Raw genomic sequence first — 16371 nt, 5'->3', positions numbered from 1 at the left:
GATGCTTAATATAACTTCAGATTTGTTGATTGGCTTTTCAGTGTATGTTTACTATTAAATATATCTGGAAATGCTATGTCTGATGAAGGGTCGGGGAGCTGAACATTATCTCTGTTTATCTTTCCACAAATGCTGTTGAGTGTTTTCAGGATCTTCTATTTCAGATATCCAGCACCTGTAGCCTTTTTGATAATCATAAAAATACTTACCTTTGTATTGTTTTGTCTGCATGTACATTGAAGAAATTTTTTTAGTAGTAAAGTTTACATCTTTTGAGAAGATTGGATTGAATAAGTTTTTGCCAAGGTAAACATGAAAATATTAGTTAATATATTTACTGCAGGATGCTAGACATGCAGCAGAAGGAGAAATATATACAAAGCTCAACCATAAAATTGATGAATTCATACAACTCGCTGATTATGAATGGACCATGACAGAACCCAATGGTCGAGCCAGTGGTTACTTAATGGATCTTATAAACTTCCTTCGAAGCACTTTTCAAGTTTTTACACATTTGCCTGTGAGTATTAAATACAAGCATGAGATTCCTACAATAAGTATTTTCTTGGCTTAAAATTAGTTTTTAGGTTCTTAAACTGCTTAGATCTTACTATATTTATTTAAGCTCAAGTTATTTTGTAAATAGCTGTTAATTTAAATGGGATTCTTTCTAACCGACTTCCTTGTGTGGTCCTTGATGTACAAGTTAAGAACCAAGCTTACATGTTGGAAGATAATTTCAATTAGTTCCATACATGCACTAATCCAGTCTTTAAAATTTTTTTTTAACAGTAGCTTTCTATAAACCTCTGGCTTTGACAATCAAACAAAATCACCTTTTAAATTAAGAATTCCTTTTTTTTACACAGCTGCAGATATGATTGGTGGAATTGACATGTTGAATTTTGTTATCTAATTTACAACATTGTAACACTCCCATAAATTTAAATTTGATTGGAATGTGATTTTTACAAAATTATGACCATTGTTGAAGTGGATTGATTTGGGCAACCTATGATTTTTGTAATGTGACAATGACCATCTAGCAGCTGATCTATTGAGTAATGGTATGTTTTTGTTTTACGGATTAATTTTTTATTAGTGTTCACACTTTCTACGCATGTTTACATTTGATTTTTTGTTTTGATTTCCTTGCTGGGTTCCTTCTCAGAATAACGTCAGTCACCATGCAGCAATGTCGGTGAGTAGCAGAAGAAAGCATGCACATCTGAAGGCTATGAATTGACTATACAATTGTTGCTAAAGTCAAGTAGCCTTCATATAAATTTTTAAAGTAAACTAAACATGCCCTTTCCCCAGTAATGACTTTGTATAGTCTGTTTAGGACAAGTCAACAGGCTTAAAATGGGTAGGAATTGATTAACAGTAACATTCTGTGATAGAGTAGCCCTTAACAATCATCACTGACAATTCCAATCACCATTAGCTATTCATAATAGAATTAACCCCTCAAAAGATTAAAAACTTATTAAATTGTGTTTTTAGCTTGAGGTACAGTATATCAGCAGTGTTTACATGAAAAAGAATAATCAAACAGCAAAAACTTTTGTGTGGAAGTATAATTGCAGTGTAGTATTTTGTTTAACATAATCTTTTACCATTTTTCCATATTACACAGTAGGCGGACATTCAAGGCTATACTGGTTCTCAACAATCCATTGGTCTTATTATGCCACTTATTTTCCTGTACCTTGTTCTCTTTCATGTGCCCGTCAGTTCTCTTCAGATCCTTCTGCCACAGACTTACCCCAGGGACAACTTAATCTATTAACCTACCAAAAGACAAAATATACACTTGTGATGAAACTTTAATTGCTATACAAGTATATCAAAAACTTGACAGATAATTATATGTTAATAGAATGCCAATTGCATCACCTCATTTCCCTTTGAAACATCTTTCCTAACAAAGCCAAGATGTCTGATTTTAAAAATGGCTTAGATTTTGCGTTTTGCTGGTTCAACATATTGCTCATGTATATGTATGCTAGTTTTGGGATTCCCAGACAAATACAATTGCCCCAAGCTTTCTAGACAAGATCTGCTAGTAATTTCTCAGCTATCCCATGTTGGGAATCATTGATTTAAACAGCAGAGCAGGAGTTTCTCACATTCTTGCAATGGTTTGGGAAATTTGCAGTCAGCTCCTGCGCCAAGATAGATCAGTGAAGCCTATTCATTTGAACATAGTAGTACAGGCTTATGGAAGAAGTTGGAAAACTACTTTATGTTTCTGAGTATCAGAACAGGCAAAGGTTGGGAAGGAGGGGAAGTTGACAGCTTTGACTGATGGCAAAAATGTTAGTGTACTTTGCCAAATGTCGATGTTTTCTGGATGAATGGGTGGAACTTGTTCTGCTTGTGCATGTCACCTGATTACACTGAGGCCCATTTGCCTCCTGAGGCCTTGTCACTGTGCTTCCTTTAAGTAAGCAGGATCAGCTCTATGGACCCAGACTTGATAAGTTTAGGTAGATGGGTAATGTGATTGTGAATAGCATGTCTCATCCAACAAAATCAGGAGTTTAGTTGCACCATAATTTTTTGTGCTGATAGCATTGTAGAATGCTTAACTGCCATTCAACTGTTGTACCTTAAGATGTAACTAAGTGGATAATTCCTCAAATGTAATTCGATTTGAAAAATAAACGGTTTAGTTTGTGTTGCTATAAGAATACAAAGAACCCCAAAATCATTAAATTGTTTTTCAACACTTCCCATCTTGATCTTTTCCAAACTTCATGACCCTTCAGTATTTTGGACCAGGTGATCAACTATGCATGCTTCCAGATCAAATTTGATTGAAGAAACTAAGCTCGTCCCATATCTCGCTTGTTTCTTCTCTGCTTCATTTCTAGCACCATCTGCTGCTCTCACCACATTCCCTAGTTTTGAGTTGGCTGTATTCACGTAAAAATACTTTTTGACCGCTAAACTTGAAAAGGCCTTTTTCACAGAATAGTGAAATTGGGAAATATTGCACAAAATACAAAAAAAACAGTTAAAAGCAAAGACCTGTAAGGGATTGTGTGTAAGTAGAACTATGGGAGAACAAGTTGATGTATCCGTGAAGATAGGAAAGAGAGTATGAGTTCCAGAGTAGGCTGATATTAGGGGGTAAACAACAGGAATTCTGCAGATGCTGGAAATTCAAGCAACATACATCAAAGTTGCTGGTGAACGCAGCAGGCCAAGCAGCATCTATAGGAGGAGGCGCAGTCGACGTTTCAGGCCGAGACCCTTCGTCAGGACTAACTGAAGGAAGAGTGAGTAAGGGATTTGAAAGCTGGAGGGGGAGGGGGAGATGCAAAATGATAGGAGAAGACAGGAGGGGGAGGGATAGAGCCGAGAGCTGGACAGGTGATAGGCAAAAGGGGATACGAGAGGATCATGGGACAGGAGGTCCGGGAAGAAAGACAGGGGGCGGGGGTGACCCAGAGGATGGGCAAGAGGTAAATTCAGAGGGACAGAGGGAGAAAAAGGAGAGTGAGAGAAAGAATGTGTGCATAAAAATGAGTAACAGATGGGGTACGAGGGGGAGGTGGGGCCTTAGCGGAAGTTAGAGAAGTCAATGTTCATGCCATCAGGTTGGAGGCTACCCAGACGGAATATAAGGTGTTGTTCCTCCAACCTGAGTGTGGCTTCATCTTTACAGTAGAGGAGGCCGTGGATAGACATGTCAGAATGGGAATGGGATGTGGAATTAAAATGTGTGGCCACTGGGAGATCCTGCTTTCTCTGGCGGACAGAGCGTAGATGTTCAGCAAAGCGGTCTCCCAGTCTGCGTCGGGTCTCACCAATATATAAAAGGCCACATCGGGAGCACCGGACGCAGTATATCACCCCAGTCGACTCACAGGTGAAGTGATGCCTGACCTGGAAGAACTGTTTGGGGCCCTGAATGGTGGTAAGGGAGGAAGTGTAAGGGCATGTGTAGCACTTGTTCACTGACTTTATCCACTCAGGGGATCTCCCATCCACTGCTACCAACCTTATAGTTCCCACACCCCGCACTTCCCGTTTCTACCTCCTACCCAAGATCCACAAACCTGCCTGTCCTGGCCGACCTATTGTCTCAGCTTGCTCCTGCCCCACCGAACTCGTTTCTGCATACCTCGACACTATTTTATCACCCCTTGTTCAATCCCTTCCGACCTATGTTCGTGACACTTCTCACGCTCTTAAACTTTTCGATGATTTTAAGTTCCCTGGCCCCCACCGCTTTATTTTCACCATGGATGTCCAGTCCTTATATACTTCCATCCCCCATCAGGAAGGTCTCAAAGCTCTACGCTTCTTTTTGGATTCCAGACCTAATCAGTTCCCCTCTACCACCACTCTGCTCCGTCTAGCGGAATTAGTCCTTACTCTTAATAATTTCTCCTTTTGCTCCTCCCATTTCCTCCAAACTAAAGGTGTAGCTATGGGCACCCGTATGGGTCCTACCTATGCCTGCCTATTTGTTGGGTTTGTGGAACAATCTATGTTCCGTGCCTATTCTGGTATCTGTCCCCCACTTTTCCTTCACTACATCGACGACTGCATTGGCGCTGCTTCCTGCACGCATGCAGAACTCGTTGACTTTATTAACTTTGCCTCCAACTTTCACCCTGCCCTCAAGTTTACCTGGTCCATTTCCGACACCTCCCTCCCCTTTCTAGATCTTTCTGTCTCTGTCTCTGGAGACAGCTTATCCACTGATGTCTACTATAAGCCTACTGACTCTCACAGCTATCTGGACTATTCCTCTTCTCACCCTGTCTCTTGCAAAAACGCCATCCCCTTCTCGCAATTCCTCCGTCTCTGCCGCATCTGCTCTCAGGATGAGGCTTTTCATTCTAGGACGAGGGAGATGTCTTCATTTTTTAAAGAAAGGGGCTTCCCTTCCTCCACTATCAACTCTGCTCTTAAACGCATCTCCCCCATTTCACGTACATCTGCTCTCACTCCATCCTCCCACCACCCTACTAGGAATAGGGTTCCCCTGGCCCTCACCTACCACCCCACCAGCCTCCGGGTCCAACATATTATTCTCCGTAACTTCCGCCACCTCCAACGGGATCCCACCACTGAGCACATCTTTCCCTCCCCCCCTCTCTCTGCATTCCGTAGGGATCGCTCCCTACACAACTCCCTTGTCCATTCGTCCCCCCCATCCCTCCCCACTGATCTCCCTCCTGGCACTTATCCGTGTAAGCGGAACAAGTGCTACACATGCCCTTACACTTCCTCCCTTACCACCATTCAGGGCCCCAAACAGTCCTTCCAGGTCAGGCATCACTTCACCTGTGAGTCGACTGGGGTGATATACTGTGTCCGGTGCTCCCGATGTGGCCTTTTATATATTGGTGAGACCCGACGCAGACTGGGAGACCGCTTTGCTGAACATCTACGCTCTGTCCGCCAGAGAAAGCAGGATCTCCCAGTGGCCACACATTTTAATTCCACATCCCATTCCCATTCTGACATGTCTGTCCACGGCCTCCTCTACTGTAAAGATGAAGCCACACTCAGGTTGGAAGAACAACACCTTATATTCCGTCTGGGTAGCCTCCAACCTGATGGCATGAACATTGACTTCTCTAACTTCCGCTAAGGCCCCACCTCCCCCTCGTACCCCATCTGTTACTCATTTTTATGCACACATTCTTTCTCTCACTCTCCTTTTTCTCCCTCTGTCTCTCTGAATTTACCTCTTGCCCATCCTCTGGGTCACCCCCGCCCCCTGTCTTTCTTCCCAGACCTCCTGTCCCATGATCCTCTCGTTTCCCCTTTTGCCTATCACCTGTCCAGCTCTCGGCCCTATCCCTCCCCCTCCTGTCTTCTCCTATCATTTTGCATCTCCCCCTCCCCCTCCAGCTTTCAAATCCCTTACTCACTCTTCCTTCAGTTAGTCCTGACGAAGGGTCTCGGCCTGAAACGTCGACTGCGCCTCTTCCTATAGGTGCTGCTTGGCCTGCTGCGTTCACCAGCAACTTTGATGTATGTTGCTTGATATTAGGGGGTGATGGAATTCAGAACCAGGAGTGGGAATATGAAATAAGAAAAGGAAGAAGTAAACTAATGCTAGGATAAAAAGATAGCAAAAAGTGTTTTTGTAACCTGGTGGAATATGAGGTCCTTTAAAAACTAATGATCAAGATAAGTGAGAATACTATTTGTATCTACATGAAGATTGTTGGCATTTAGCTACGTGAATGAGTAGAAGTTGAGTACCTTAGTCAAAGGCAGAAGTTCTAGATTATTGTTCAGCTGATCGCCAACTCCAGGATAACGCAGCTGTTGGATTCTTCATAGAATCCAGCATGCAAGTGTGTATTTCTGAAGATATCTCAGCACTTGGGCTGGCACAAGTATAGGAATCCATTTACCTGACTAGAAAAAAAATTATAAATATGTTAATTACCTTAGTTTTGATTTGAATTGGTTTAAGTGTGTTTAATGACTTGATTGAGATTTTGTATTTCAGTTTTTAATCACTTAATCGTAGTTTTAACAGTGAGCTTTTTTAATCTCCTTGTTATCTTTGCTTAATAGTATGCCTGTGGAAGGGGCTAAAGCAATTCTCAACAATGCTGAAGACAGAGTTAGTTTAGCTGGAAATGACTCTGCTCTGCATGGGGCCCTGCTGATCAATTAGCCAGCTTAGCAACAAGAGATTGCATCTGGAGAGCTGCCTTGGGTAAGAGCAAAGGATTTCAAGGACAGGTAGCTGCTGAGCTTGGCAAATTGCAACCCCCCCCCCCCACAATGACCTTTATTGCATTCTATATCTCTGGCTGTAGTACCCAGACATGAGTATAGCTATTCAGCAAGTTAGTATCTTTCCATAGAACCACTAATTGAAATAGTTTTCCTGCAGGTGGTCTTGTATAATCTTGTGTAAAGTCTCACAATTTGGAAATTCGTATTGCAATTTAAATATACATGTTTTGATGTACTGGGCAAGGATGTGGCCCCAGACCTTATTAGCAAAACATATTTATAAAATATCCTTTTAAAGCAAAAATTGTCTACTTTTTTGAAAATATAGCTGCCTTCTGTTTCAACATGTAGCAATATGTGCTCAAAAGTCTCCCAATTTTGAAGAGAAGGAATAGTGTCACCTCATTTAAAGCTGATTAGTTTAAAGTACCTGTGGTTTTGGGAATTCAAATCAGCTGATGTACTTTCTATGTTGCTTTGGTTGGGATAATAGCAGAGATGGAAATGCTGAGAAGACATTAAGAGACTATGATCAGGAAGCTATAAGGAACTCTGAGAAACTTTTGTAACTAGGTAACTATAAATTAATACTGGTTTTATAACATAAAACACAAGTGTCATTCATGATGCTTCTGGCCTGAACTTGAGTGGATATCAGTTCCTGCTGATATTTTTAAGGTGTTTGTATGATCTTCCCCGTGACCATGTGGGGTTGCTTCAGTTTTCCTCCCACCTTTCAAAAGATGTATGGTTAGGATTAGTGAGTTGTGGACATGCTACATTGGCACTAGAAATGTGGCAACACTTGTAGGCTACCTTCAAAGTAGTCCTATGATTGTGTTGATCACTGATGCGATGTTTTGGTATACATATGACAAAGCTAATCTGAAAGAATTTTCAGAAGCTTCAGAAATAGAGCATAACTTTCAACAGTATAAACTTGTAAAATATATTTTATTTATAGAATGGTTCAGACTTTTCATGCCCTTTTCATGAAGAGTTTTAACTTTTAAAGTGTTTCTTTTAAAATATTCATCGAAAGCATTCAGGTGGGTTGAAATTATGATGGAAGGGCCAGTTGGAGATGCAGGTAGTATATTTGGTTTAATGTAAAATATTGAAAATATTTTAAACCAGCCTTATCAACATTGCTGCAAATCTTTGCCTGGAGGATGACCTAATGAGAAATGGGTATAAATTACGATTGCATTCATTCATGACAAATCCTGTCTAGCTGATGCCTCCTTTTTTACAAGGGTTATAGAGATTTTTCCCTTGAAAACATAGCACCTGCCATTTTTATTAAAACACATATGCCCTACAAAGCATGTTCTGAAGCCAGCAGAGAATGATATTTCGCATTGATTTCATATTGTGTACTTAAGCTAGAGAGAGAGCACTTACCTGCAGCCATGCTAGTACAGCTGTCGGGAATGGATCTGTTTAGCACTGTGTAATGCCATTTGAATTCTTGTAGCAAGAGACTCAACAATTGTTAAACTGGCAGAATTCCAAGTAATCAAACAAAATGAAGATTTCAGATAAACCTACTACTTTAAGGCCTACTTCAGGAAATGGGGCAGCCAGATAAGCAGTGTACTGGGTTCAGTAACATGACCATAGAATGATGACAAGAAATCTTAGTTTATATAAAAATAAATGCAGTGGAAACTTTATTGGGCCTCTAATTCAGACTTTTCTATGAAATACTGGACAAAATAAAGGTTTGCATTATAACCCAAACTTAGTAACTACGTTATATTTAAAGCAAAAGGAATTCAATCAGATTTTCACTTGTCAATATGTATGAATGGGGAGCTATGTAAGCAAAATAACAAATCTCCTGAAATTCCAGTCAGCTATTAATTTATCCCGCCACCATTTCTCATGCAAAGTATGATAAAATAAAAACTGCCTGCAGACTGAAACAAACACCTTCAGTATTTTTGGGTCTAAAGTACCCTTTTTATAGTTTCATAATTCTACTGTGCCATTTAGGGTGGTAAATATAAAATTAGCCACATTGTTTATTCATGCTAATTATTAGGTACAAACAAAATGTCTTAACCAGGATAATTTAAATTCCCTGTAGCAGAATGCAACTGGAAAGAGATTTTGTAGCAGTTTTACTTAAAGCCTTGTTATATATTAAATTGAAATTGGTAGACTATTTTAAAGAAATAGTTCTTATGTGACATATGTAATGCTTTTTTTTGTAGTTTATTTACAACATGTAATACTTTGGATAATTTCAGCTGCTGGATGCACAAAATAAAACAAATGGCTACCATTTGTAGAATGCAATATTTGAACCAAATTGTGATGAAAACATTGAATTAGAACATACTAATCTTATCAATTACAGGCTAATGAAATTAAAGATTTAGTGGTTGTGTTTTGAGCTGGTGCTTTTTTTTGAGGGATAGGCATCACTGTCAGTATTCCTTATTGTCAACTGTGCAGGAAGACAAGCAGCAACGTTTAACAGTTGGCTCTAAAGATTTTCACTCAAAAGCCCACATGGGTTGGCAAGAGAATGGGTTTTGTTACTAACTCTACCAAATGTCACCTCATGTTGCTTTTGATTGGCACTTCTTGGCAGGGTGGAGAGATGAACCTGTCTCTAGCTGGTTAATTGTGTTTCTTGCCTTATCCTGACAGGGGGTCTTTGATTTTTAAGTGGTTCAATGCAAAGCAAATTACTGTGCTATAGTCATATTTCTCATTTGGTAAGCACCAACTTTGAATGCAGCTCATAAATCAAATGACTAGCACTAAACTGAATGATGATAGCTACTCTTTAGATAGCTAATGCAGATGAAGAATTCAACACTGGTGATGTGCTGTGCAGAGATGTATACACCAAACCCAAAGGGAATCCTAAAGCAATTTTGTGGCAATTATTCTTTAGAAGTCTGTACATTTAAGCATCTGTGCCTGCTAAATAATAAAGAATATTGAGTTAATTGTTTTTAGCATGACGGTTTTGCAATTCATTTGTGATGCAGCAGAAAATTTTTAATGAATGCAAAAAATTCAATTTGCTTTTGACCTGGTCATTTGATTAGTTGGTGAATTGAGAACTATGATGAGATTATTTTTTAAAAGTTTACAATTACTAAACTAATTTCTTTGGAAATTGATATTTTAATGTGGCAAATTGCTGTCTTAGTAACTAATCGTTATTCTAAAGTTAAATTTGCTATTTTTTTGTAATCAGATTGTTGTTATTGATGCCTTCTCTTTAATCCATTATGTATAAACAGGGATCTGTTCTGGGACCCCTGTTCTTTGTGATTTTTATTATTGACTTAGATGAGTAATTGGAAGGGTGGGTTAGTAAATTTGCAGAGGACGTGAAGGTAATGGTGTTGTGAATAGTTGGGATTCTGAGTTGAGATGAGAAGTGACAAATGGAGTTCAATCCAGAAAAGTGTCAAGTGATTTATTTTGGAAGGTCAAACTTGAAGTTGCAATGCAGGGTTAATGGCGGGACTAAAAATATGGTGGAACAGGGGGATCTTGGGTTTCATATCCATAAATCCTTTGAAGTTGTAGAACAGGTTGATAAGGTGGTTAAGAAGGCGTATGGTGTATTGGCCTTCATTGGTTAAGGGATTGAGTTGATCCACAAGGTAGTGTTGCAGCTCTACAAAACTCTGGTTAGACCTCACTTGGAGTATTGTGTTCAGCTCTGTCACCTCATTATAGGAAGGATATAGATGCCTTAGAGAGGATGCAGAGGAGATTTACTAGAATGCTACTTGGTAAATATCTTATGAGGATAGATTGTGTGAGCTAGGGTCTTTTTGGAGGGGGGAGGAAGAGAGGTGTCTTGATAGGGTCTACAAGTTGATGAAACACAGATCAAATGAACTGCTAGAGGCTTTCCTCTCAATACAAGGGGCAGGCTTAACTTTGTATTGAGAAGAAAGCATAAGGGGGATGTCAGAAGTAGATTTATTATAGAGTGGTATGTGTTTTGAACATTATGTCTGGTCTGGTAGTGTCTGATGCATTAGGGACATTTAAGATACTATTAGACACATGGATGAAAGGAAAATGGAAGGTTATGTGAGTGTAGGTTTAGATTAATCTTGGAGTAGGTTAAAGGGTTGGCATAGTATTGTAGGTTGAAGGGCCTGTACTGTGCTGCACTGTTCTGCATTGGTTTAATCACTCTTGTGAATAAGGAAGCACTGTGAATTTGGACACAATTTGTATTATGTTCAAGGATAAACCAAACAAGATTTCTTATTCTTCATGTATAAATAGCTAATGATTTGGGTTGAGAATTTAGCTTAATCCCTTGGCTACCCACCATTCAAAAATGTAATTTTCTCAGCAGCTGTGCTTCTTGCCTCTGCCAGCTTTAGCCTTTTTCAGCGTAGGATGCTGCAAACCAATCTCCATCTGAATCCATCCAATCAGTTTTCCATTACACATCAGCAAAAAATACATGGACATTCTGTATAAATTAGAATACGGAGTAGTAATCTTCCTCATTTTTTTGAACCTCAGATGCAGAAAAGTACCTCCAATCCCTTTGCTCTGTCTTCATTAATTGCTTCATTGTTGCAATGCAGCAATTAGCTCTGTCCTTTCTCCAAAAACTTCGAAATATTGTTCTTAAATATGTTTTTAAATCATTATTCCTTGTTGCCAACATCTGACTTTTCAATGCAAGCTCCCACAATCATGATATTTGAATATCAGGTTTATTTTTAATCTGTTTCTTGTAAATCAAACTTGTTTCTTGTTGAATGGTTACTTTGAGTGCCAGGCTTTAGATGTTTCAGAAAGGACGGGGGGTAGGCAAAAGAGGTGGGGGCATGGCACTGCTGATCAGAGATGGTGTCATAGCTACAGAAAGTTAGGAAGTCATGGAGGGATTGTCTACTACGTCGTTGTGGGTGGAAGTTAGAAACAGGAAGGGGTCAATAACTCTACTGGGTGTTCTTTTTTTATATAGACCTCCCAATAGTAACAGGGACATCGAGAAGCAGGTAGGGAGACAGACTCTGGAAAGGTGCAATAATAACAGGGTTGTTGTGGTGGGAGATTATAATTTCCCAAATATTGATTGGCATCTCCCTAGAGCAAGGGGTTTAGATGGGGTGGAGTTTGTTAGGTGTGTTTCGGAAGGTTTCCTGACACAATCGGTAGATAAGCTTACAAGAGGAGAGGCTGTACTTGATCTGGTATTGGGAAATGAACCTGGTCAGGTGTCAGGTCTCAGTTGGAGAGCATTTTGGAGATGGTGATCATAATTCTATCTCCTTTACCATAGCATTGGAGAGGGACAGGAACAGACAAGTTAGGGAAGTGTTTAATTGGAGTAAGGGGAAATGAGGCTATCAGGCAGGAACTTGGAAGCATAAATTGGGAACAGATGTTCTCAGGGAAATGTACGGCAGAAATGTGGCAAGTGTTCAGGGGATATTTGCGTGGAGTTCTGCATAGATACTTTCCAATGAATCAGGGAAAGGATGGTAGGGTACAGGAACCATGGTGTACAAAGGCTGTTGAAAATCTAGACAAGAAGAAAAAGCTTATGAAAGGTTTAAAAAAAAACACTAGGTAATGATAGAGATCTCGAAGGTTATAAGACTAGCAGGAAGGAGCTTGAGAATGAAATTAGGAGAGCCAGAAGGGACCATGAGAAGGCCTTGGTGGACAGGATTAAGGAAAACCCCAAGGCATTCTACAAGTATCTGAAGAGCAAGAGGATAAGACATGAGAGAATAGAACCAATCAAGTGTGACAGTGGAAAAGTGTGTATGGAACAGGAAGAGATAGCAGAGATACTTGATGAATACTTTGCTTCAGTATTCACTACGGAAATGGATCTTGGCAATTGTAGGGATGACTTGCAGTGGATTGAAAAGCTTGAGCATATAGACATTAAGAAATGGGCTGTGCTGGAGCTTTTGGAAAGCATCAAGTTGGATAATTCTCTGGGACCGGATGTGATGCACCCCAGGCTACTGTGGGAGGCGAGGGAGGAGATTGCTGAGCCTCTGGCAATGATCTTTGCATCATCAGTGGGGATGGGAGAGGTTCTGGAGGGTTGCATATGTTGTTCCCTTATTCACGAAAGGGAGTAGAGATAGCCTAGGAAATTACAAACCAGTGAGTCTTGCGTCAGTGGTTGGTAAGTTGATGGAAAAGATCCTGAGAGGCAGGATTTATGGCCATTTGGAGAGGCATAATATGATTAGGAATAGTCAGCATGGCTTTGTGAAAGGCAGGTCATGCCTTTCAAGCCTGATTGAAATTTTTGAGGATGTGACTAAACACATTGAGGGTGCAGTAGTAGATGTATGGATTTCAGCAAGGCATTTGATAAGGTACCCCATGCAAGGCTTATTGAAAAAATAAGGAAGCATGGGATCCAATGGGACCTTGCTTTCTGGATCCAAAACTGGCTTGCCCACATAAGGCAAAGAGTGGTTGCAGACAGGTCATATTCTGCATGGAGGTCAGTGACCATTGGTGTTGCTCAGGGATCTGTTCTGGGACCCTGTCTCCATGATTTTTATAAATGACCTGGATGAGGAAGTGGTGGGATGGGTTAGTAAATTTGCTGATGACACAGAGGTTGGGGGTGTTGTGGATAGTGTGGAGGGCTGTTAGAGGTTACAGTGGGACATCGATATAATGCAAGACTGGGCTGAGAAAGTGGCAAATGGAGTTCAACCCAGATAAGTGTGAGGTGGTTCATTTTGGTCGATCAAATATGATGGCAGAATATAGTATTAATGGTAAGACTCTTGGCAGTGTGGAAAATCAGAGGGATCTTGGGGTCCATGTCCATAGGACACTCAAAGCTGTTGCACAGGTTGACTCTGTCATTAAGAAGGCATATGGTGCATTGGCCTTCATCAGTAGTGGGATTGAGTTTAAGAGCCGAGAGGTAATATTGCAGTTATATAGGACCCTGGTCTGACCTCACTTGGAGTACTGTGCTCAGTTTTGGTCACCTCACTACAGGAAGGATGTGGAAACTATCCTTCCTCTGGGTGCAGAGGAGATTTACAAGGATCTTGATTGGATTGGGGAGTATACCTTATAAGAATAAGTTGAATGAACTCTGCCTTTACTCCTTGGAGCGACGGAGGATGAGAGGTGACCTGGTAGAGGTGCATAAGATGATGAGAGGCATTGATTGTGTTTATAGTCAGAGGCTTTTTCCCAGGGCTGAAATGGCTAACATGAGAGGGCACAGTTTTAAGGTGCTAGGAAGTGGGTACAGAGGAGATGTCAGGGGTAAGTTTTTTACGCAGAGAGTGGTGAGTGCGTGGAATGGGCTGCCAGCGTCGGTGGTGGAGGCGGATACGATAGGGTCTTTTAAGGGACTCTTGGATGGGTACATGGAACTTGGAAAAATAGAGGGCTATGGGTAACCCTAGGTAATTCCTAAAGCAAGTACATGGTCGGCACAGCATTGTGGGCTGAAGGACCTGTATTTTGCTGTAGATTTTCTATGTTTCTGTCTTGTTTTTTTTTCTCTTTTTTTTAGAATCCCCCCCCCCCCCCACCCAGCCTCCGTCTTGTTGATTAGTCATCATAGTCTGGTCATCTTTCTCCATGCTCTCACTTTGTTCTCTTAAAGCTCTCCTTATAAGGTCTATAATTTGAAGCAAGTCTTCTGCTTTTTTTTCTTTGCTTTTGGTGCCCAATGTTTGATTATGCTTTGATTTTCTTTGTCAAAGAGGCTGTGTTGAAGAGACTGAGAATAATTCAGAAGTTTTGTAAAGAAATATTTTGTTTGAAAAGTTGGTGCCGAGAAACTGGAATTGCACTTTCTCAATAGTGCACTAAAAGCACCCCTGCATGTGGCGCTGGCACCAGGTTGGAGTCTTCCTTAAATTGGTCGCAAAGGTGTACTGAAACACAAGTACTCAGTTCAGGATAGCTTGAGAATAAATTTAGAATGGCCTCTAGCACTTTGCAGCATGAAATTCAGAATGGCCTTCCTCCTTTGATGCATACAGCATGGAATATGGCTAATAATGAGAGAATCTGCAAGAGCAGAATGAGCAAAAAACTTTCATCCATAAATCAATCCCTGTGCTTCTGCGGGGCTAGGAATCCCACCTAAGTCACTAAAAGAAATGACTTGTAGGAAATGGCTTAAGTTGCCTCTTCTAGGAATAAAACTCTCTAGTCTCGAGCACAGTTGCGTAAATCAAGATGAGCAAACGACATTGAAAATATTGCTCCCTCTAATTAGTTCAAGAACAGGCAGTTACATACAATTGTTATATTCAGCAACCTGTTACTTAAGTCTCAATTCCCAATCACCCTACCTTCTATACCACTCCTACCTTGTTCCCCATTATTGATATTTGACTTTGTCCCTTACTGTGATTAAACTTCCAAATAGAGGAAAGTGAAAAGATCATTCAATTTCCTTCAATTAGGCTGAGCTAGTGAGGAGTCAAAAGGAGACCATCCAGACAGAAGGGGAACATGTCAAATGCAGAACTTTAAGGCTAGAAGAGTCAGTCTTGTATGAGCATCAGGAAGGCATAAACCACCTCTTGGGCAGAGGCTGTGTGCAATCTGCCAGGTATGCCCAAAAATGATATTTCACTGATTCAGTATTCATCCTTCATACTGCTCAGTGACATACATTTTCTTTGCTACATATGCTGCTGTATCTCCAAGATTTTTTTGCTGCAGTTTACAATTGCTGCTCTCCAAGTTTGTCTTTGCTCAGTATAAAGAATGTTCTTAGGTTTACCTTTATTGGAACATCAGGATAGTGAGCGGCAGGGTGCGGGGAGTGAAGGGTTGACATCTGAGCAGCACAGTCCTCATACTGCCTATTCCATAACTACTTTGGTAATTGGCAGAGTGAAGTTTCAGCAAGCTGTGTTAAAGATATATGTTACAGGAAAGATGGCAGGAACTAGTGGGCTGCAGTTTGACATGAGATGGAAGGAATCTGGTGTGAGGTTCTGTTTGGTGGGGATGGGGGGGGGGTGTTCGTGCATCATCTTTGCCCTAGTGGGCTCAGAGAAGAATGTGTTTAATGATAAGGCTGATGTAGGTCCCCTGTGAGATGGTTTGCATGATGTTGAGACCACAATGCAGGAAGTGATAGAAAGAACAGGAGTCCATCTCCCATGTTCATGTTCCTGCAGGAGTCATGCACAGTGATGAGGAAGCTCTTAGCAGCAGTCCTGGCACACAGTGCTAACTGGTTTAGATTTCAGCTGCAGTAGAACTACAGTGCCTTTCTGCTTTCATGCAGTCTTGGTCTGATCCAAAAGGAAGTCTGATATGTGCTACACAGGGCAGCTTGACAGATGTCAGTTGTGAGTAGATTGCTATTCCTAAAGATGGAGCTGCTATCCTTGATCAATTCTTCTATCTTCAAGAGCAAAACTGCTTTCAAACAGGTAGCTCCGTTCCCTGAAAATAAGCAGAGTACCCTTCCAGCAATTTAACAGAATAGAGGAATTAATCTTTTACAAGATGAAAGCTGTGTACTCCCACACCCACCTCCCTGTCACCATTGACACATTATCATGGATGAATTTTGGTGCTATCTCTGAGGGAAAGATCAAGGTGCCATGATTTCAGGTAAAGATGATAACTGGTTATTGTACTGTGGTCTACCAACTTGACTGA

At 40.7% G+C, this 16371-nt stretch overlaps 1 protein-coding gene across 4 annotated transcripts in view; it reads left to right on the top strand.

The window, feature by feature from the left end:
- The window catches only part of LOC134358975 (exocyst complex component 6-like), a 194539-nt gene that overhangs the window by 99496 nt on the left and 78672 nt on the right, over positions 1–16371 (top strand). For 2 of the 4 annotated variants that reach the window (XM_063071716.1, XM_063071717.1), the window contains exons 18-19: positions 344–523; positions 1175–1204. In XM_063071716.1, coding sequence (XP_062927786.1) covers positions 344–523; positions 1175–1204 — 210 coding nt within the window. The remainder of the gene's footprint in view (positions 1–343; positions 524–1174; positions 1205–16371) is intronic. The other 2 variants (XM_063071718.1, XM_063071719.1) reach the window with 1 other exon arrangement.

Source organism: Mobula hypostoma, chromosome 19 (genome assembly GCF_963921235.1).
Source record: "Mobula hypostoma chromosome 19, sMobHyp1.1, whole genome shotgun sequence".
Taxonomy (NCBI): domain Eukaryota; kingdom Metazoa; phylum Chordata; class Chondrichthyes; order Myliobatiformes; family Myliobatidae; genus Mobula; species Mobula hypostoma.
Note: the sequence above shows the minus strand (reverse complement) of the source record. Positions and strands in the feature narration are given on the sequence as shown.